General features: G+C 37.7%; 1 protein-coding gene across 1 annotated transcript; it reads right to left on the bottom strand.

The window, feature by feature from the left end:
• Positions 1–446: 446 nt before the first annotated feature.
• On the bottom strand, positions 447–3,285 carry LOC124386284 (zinc finger protein 551-like). Its single transcript, XM_046850027.1, has 2 exons — positions 3,150–3,285; positions 447–2,220 (listed from the first exon to the last, which is right to left on the bottom strand). Exons 1-2 carry the CDS (start codon positions 3,166–3,168, stop codon positions 527–529), a joined length of 1,713 nt encoding a protein of 570 aa, XP_046705983.1. The 5' UTR covers positions 3,169–3,285; the 3' UTR covers positions 447–526.
• Between the last annotated feature and the right edge of the window lie 3,071 nt (positions 3,286–6,356).

Raw genomic sequence — 6,356 nt, 5'->3', positions numbered from 1 at the left:
CATTCATTAGGTAGCAAAAATTATTTTGTATTAATATGTGAGGTCCAGTTTCCATTAAAACATGTATGAGTAATGGCTACTTTTGACTCAAGTACATTTCAGAGCCCAAATTTTAACTAAAGTGTAGTCAGTACTTCAACTTTTACCAGACAGATACAGGCCGATTCTGTCTGATCTCGATGGTAACATCTATGTGCTTTTCGAAGAGGATGATGCACCGGCAGATTCTGTGACCATCATAGTTTGTGACCTTAGAGGGCGCTATTGCTCATGGCACTAAAACGCCATTCTAGCTTTAAGTATTAAATACAAAGTAAACCCTTTATTTTTTTTTTGGTTTTCCACATTAAGCTACATTCCTATGAACAAAACTTTTTTTGCCACTCACTAGAATTAATAGTGAAAAAAGTGCCTATGTTAATGTCAATGTTTTGAGTCTGTATAAGTGAATTCACAAACACAGGTTTAATATGATTACAAACATTCAGAAAGTTTTTTTTTTTTTAAATGGGCAATGCAGAAACAGTCAAGAACTTTGGGACATTCCGTCTCTACTATGCATCTTTTCTTTGTGCTTTTGCAGGTAGGTTTTGCGAGAAAACTTTAACTCGCAGAGATTACATGCATGTGGCTTCTCGCTGGAGTGCGTGAACATGTGCGAATACAGGTGACTCGATTGTTTAAAGTGGCGCAAACATACGATGCACGAATATGGCTTGGCCGCTGTGTGTACTCGTTTGTGTGTTTCCAGGGTAGTGAGGCTGGCAAAGGATTTACCGCATGTCTCGCACTTGAATAGTTTTTCCGGCTTTGTCTTGTGTGTGCTGCTTGCGATCAGGTGGATGCTGCGCAGATGTTGCTTCAGGTAGTCTGTCCGGTTGAAGCTCATGCCACACTTTTCACAGACGTGCGGCATTTGCCTCGTGTGTACCAGTATGTGGCGCAAAAGGTGGTACTTTTGGATGAAGCCTTTGCCACAGTATTCGCAAATGTGCATCTTTTTCCCCGAGTGTCTCAAAAGATGTCTCTTCAGATATGGCAAGTGAGTGAACTTCTGGCCACACAAATTGCAGGTGTAATCCATCTTCCCGCTGTGGCTGAGCTGGTGGATGCGCAGGTTGGAGCTGCTGGTGTAGTGCTTGCCGCACACATCGCATTCGAATGGCTTCTCTCCTGTGTGTGAGAGCATGTGCCTCTCCAGAATGGCTTTGCACCGGATGTTGCGACCGCATATTTCGCACTCGATGGGAACGGCTTTGTGAGGGCTCTGTCCTTCTTTTTTCTTAACTCGAGGCTTACTTGGTGACCCCTCAGTAGGTTTCTCCAGAACCTCAGACTTCCTAAGTAACAGTTTTAAATCTCGATCCTTCCTCTTCTGAGGTACCTTGACACGATGCTTTTTTGGCCTCTCTTCCACGTCCTCTTTATCATCTGAGGATGCAGAATCTGCATATTCGTGATTGCTTCTTCTTTGGAATTTTTCAGTACTGTTTTTTAGTTGATGCTCTGCAGCATCTTTAGTTTCTTCATCCTCAGACATGCTTCCGCTCTTTACTCTGCTGTTGTCCCAGTCGGATAAACCGCAGTCTGCTTGCTCAACCTTTTCTGTAAACATTATACACTTTTCTTTTGTCTTTCTGGACATAGGTGCTGTCTTTCTCAACTTAACAGAGGTTTCAGAATCACTGTCTGTTAAAACATGGCTATTGGACTGTTTACTGTTTTGTTGCTTTCTAATCCATGCCTTTCCAGTGACACAATTTCCGGACTCCTGGTCTGAGTCTTTTGGTGACATCTTCGCTTTTGTTTCCTGACTCCTTTTGTTTTTTGATGCTTCTTCAAAATCAGACTCACTTTCAGCTGGACTGATATCACTACACTGCTTTATTTTTTTAGTGCTTCCTCTTATTTGAGACTTTTCTTGGTGTGGTCTCTTCGTGGAATGCCTCTTGGCCTGTTTCTTACTGTACTCTCTTGTTTGAGGCTTTTCTGGAATGTCTTCCACATCGCTGCTGATCGGGCTCATATAGCTATATGTTCTTCCTTGATCATCCATCTGCTTTGTTGGTGACTTCTTTCCATCCGATGCATTGACGGCTTCTGAACTGAGGTCTTCTTGGGGCCAGGATTCGGGTGAGCTTTGTTGCTTTTTCGTCTTGCCTGGAGAGGGTGGAGTGAGTGGCATGTCATCATCAGAAGCATCACTAGCCATCAGGGGAGCTAAAAGGTCATAAGAAGGTAAACAAGATAAAGGAAACTTGCAAATTACAGTAGAACCAATATAATTCCAGTCCCCTTTTCACAAATGAGCCAGTTATTCTGTCACCCCCTTAACAGTAGATGATAGGGATGCTAGAAAAGGCAGGATGCCGTACAAGAGAACAAAAAAAAACAAAAACAATTGGCAATAGACATGAAAATGATCAGGCAACATGAAATCAACAGTACTGGGTTCAGCTGCACAACGCTATATGAACAAAAGTTAGTGGACACTTAACCAAGTCAGGTGTCATAATAATTTTGTCTATACTGTTTATGTGAACAGTAAAGTGTTGTGTTGTTCTTCAACTTAATCATGACTTTTACAGCAATGTCTTTCATTTTTGTTAGGACAGGTGAATATTTGAAATTAATTTTAATAAAATTAACTAAGATGTCTAATGAAGAGCATTTATGCAAACAAAACAATATGATCATATGACTGTCTGAAATTTTAATTGTCCTGTAATTATACATCTTTCAACATAAATTGTTCTTTTTTTTCTACTATTGCGTCATCTGGCAACTTTTTTCCAACAACTATTAGCTAATATATATATATATATATATATATATATATATATATATATATTACTTATTTGAGTGCTGTGGACCCAAATGATACAAGTGATTCAAATGAATCAAATCCTATATGACCTGCCTTTTTTCGCCAACTTGTTGACTTTTTTTTTTTTTTGGAATGCAAATTTCTTCCTCATTACTGAGTTCTTTAATACATAATTAATACATTATATGAACTTCATTAACTCGAAGAAAAACAAACACCTGCAGGATAGTACAGTGCTAGTTACATTAAGCAGCAGAGCCTATTCTTCTGCAGTACAAAAACACAAATAAAATCAAATGTTTTCCAGGTGCTCGACACTCACACATTATGTGAATCATCATTTTTCCCAGAAGACGTTTAGTCGCTGAGGACAAATCTAATTTTAATCTGTTGAAATAAGGCGCATAGTAACATATACATCTACAATAGCATTCACTTCCGCTTCCTTTCACTGGTTGTTTTGCTTCCTCGGCTGTGAGCGGCTGCAGGCACAGAACAGCGCCTCTAGTGGCGCGAAGGGACATTGTCAATACGTAAACAAAAGGTGCAGTATACAGGTGAGTGAAAGAGTATATGGCAGATGTTCATTTATTTTTCACAAGTAGCAAAAAACATATGTACTATACCATATGGGATTATCTATAATGTGCTATCTATCTATCTATCTATCTATCTATCTATCTATCTATCTATCTATCTATCTATCTATCTATCTATCTATCTATCTATTCTCATATGTTAGCATGTGCTTTATTTAAGCAAACAATTTAAATAATTTCTTTCTTTTGGTTTGGTGGTTAGTGCCGTGTTGACAACTCTTTTCAGGTAAAAAACAAAAACAAAAAAAAAGTCGCCAAGTGATGCCTTTGTGAATATGTGACGCATCAAATATGTAATGAAAAAAGATTTTCTAAAAGCACTTACAATAGGACTGAACGGAATGGGGTTTATATTTACACATTTGAATGGGATAGTCCTATCTTACCCAAGCAATTACTTTAGAAGATTACTTCAAATTCACTCTCCTCCTGTTATATTTTAAAAAATTAATTTATTTATTCATTTATTCACTCATTTATGCATTTATTTATGGTTACTCTTTCAGTCAGGATCATTCCAGAAACACAGGTGGGAATACACCCTGTTTGGGATTCCAGTACACACCGCATACCACTCACACCTACTGCCAGTTTAGAGCAGCCAATTCATCCACATGTATTTTTTATTGAGTGGGAGGACACAGGAGAGCCCAGAGGAAAGTGCAGACACGTGGAGAACATGCACAGTAACTCCTTACAAATGATACTTGAATTCGGAAATAACAATGTAAAATTAAATAGATAAAGGCAAATTATAAAGATGTGAAGCGACGTTGTGATAGTGGTGGAAATGGGAGAATCAGTTAAATACTACTGATTGTAATATGAAAGTTTTTTAATCTAAGTACAATTTAGATGTAATGCAAACCTGGAAGTCTGTTATTTCTATGATTTTTTTTGTACAACTCTTCAGCTCTTGAACTGGAAGATGTCATTGGCCTTCATGCTGTCATACCATATGACTCTAAGCCTTTGGGATCTTTATATTCCTTAAATAAGATTTCAAGTAAACTGTTTGAAATTATTATAGACTTCACTGAAAGAAAGGAATAAAGCAGAGAATGTAAAGGAGGGTGCAGCATGATGGCACTGTGGGTAGCATTGCCACCTCTCAGCTCTGAGGTTTCCTGATTCAGTCCCGAGCTCAGCTTACAGTGTGTGTGGAGTTTAACATGTTCTCCTCGTGTTTGTGTGGGTTTCCTGTGGATGCCTCGGTTTCCACCACTATCCAATAACATGCCAGTAGGTGTACTGGCTAAAGCAAATTAGGTGTGAATGCGGGTGAGTATGTGTGTTGCCTTGAAATGGACTTGGTATCCCATCCTGTGTATATTCTTAGATCAATGTTGTTCCCAATCCACCAAAAACCCTGGCCTGTATTAAGAGATTTTTGAGAAAGATCAATGTAACTGGGAAAAACCTTACATTTTGCCAAATGAAGTACTATATAAATATTGACCTAATCTGCAGTTACTAGTTCACCATATGAGCCTAGAGGTCAATCATTAAAAGAATTTATGGAATATCTTTGAAAACTAAAACATCTAATCCAACAAACTAAACAACCAACTGTTTATCACAACATGCTGCTATTTTACTGCCATCTCTCTCTCTCTCTCTCTCTCTCTCTCTCTCTCTCTGTCTGCATCATCCCATCTGCGTCAAATAGGCTTGGAATATGACACAAATCTCCACTATTTAAAAATAGAGGCAAATGAATAAACTCGTGGCAGGAATAGGTGAAGGAGGCAGTCAATGAGGCACGCAAGTAAACCTAAAATAATTTGAATTAGACAGAGATGACAGGCCTGTATTTAGTTCTGCGTAGAGAGATGCGGGAGTGGAGGAATGACTGACAGCATATTCATCAGCCAAACACAATGTGGTGGAAAAAGAGGAAAAGAATGAAGATGTGAGAGGCGTTGAAACTTGGAAGACAAACTGCGCCATTCACACGCACATTAAAATCTTATCCAGACACTTTTCTTTGTCATTAAAAGAGTAGAAATCCTTGTGTACGTAACAGTCCTTTTTTGGGTATTGGAGGATGAATTTGGTACACGCAAACTCCTCCATACCTAATTCATTCGTACAAGTTTCTCTCTACTCCTCCATCCTCTTCCACTCAGGCTCTCTCAGTCTTCCCTCCTCACTTCCGATAGAGAGTGACTGGCATGAATGAGTTCGTCTTTCTCTACCTCTGCCCACAAACATGAAGAGGAGGATAAGAGATAGAGTAGAGAAAGAGTGAATGTAGCAGACTGATAGAGAGGAAAGTGTGGACAGTATTTGCTCCAGGAAACAACTGCAGGCCACGTTGTGTGGAGAATATACAGATATTAAAATAACCAAATACAAAAGACAAATTTTTTGTTAACTGTCTATTTCTTTGTGTATTTAAAAATTTTTTATAAACATACATTTGTCAGAGAGAAAAATCCTTTCTCTCTGTCAAGAATGTTATGAAATCTGTGATTGATTGGAAACTAGGGCTTCAACTAACGATTATTTTGCTAAGCAATTAATCGGACGATTAATCTGATAAACAATGTAAATAAGATGTTTTGCTTACTATAAATATATAAAAACATAAAAGTGTACATTTGAGTATGCAAGGTGTAAATTGTGTAAATCAACATTTGTATTGTTTTTTATGATAATTGCAGATGGCAAGTTGACAAACATGCTTTAATAAAATACACAACCTTTTTGTTTAGTTGTGAAGATATAAGCATCTAGAATATAATAATTTTAAATATGATAAATGTAAATGATATATGCATAAATTAAATATACAAACATTGAAAACAAGCATTTGAATGTATTAAAGCCGTAGTCAATCATGTTTGGAAACAGATAAATTACGTGTTGTAGCAGACAAATGCTATTAAAAAAAAGAAAAATCGAAGGAAGAAACGCAGGAAAGTAAC

The sequence above is a fragment of the Silurus meridionalis genome, chromosome 5, assembly GCF_014805685.1.
Source record: "Silurus meridionalis isolate SWU-2019-XX chromosome 5, ASM1480568v1, whole genome shotgun sequence".
Lineage (NCBI taxonomy): Eukaryota > Metazoa > Chordata > Actinopteri > Siluriformes > Siluridae > Silurus > Silurus meridionalis.
Note: the sequence above shows the minus strand (reverse complement) of the source record. Positions and strands in the feature narration are given on the sequence as shown.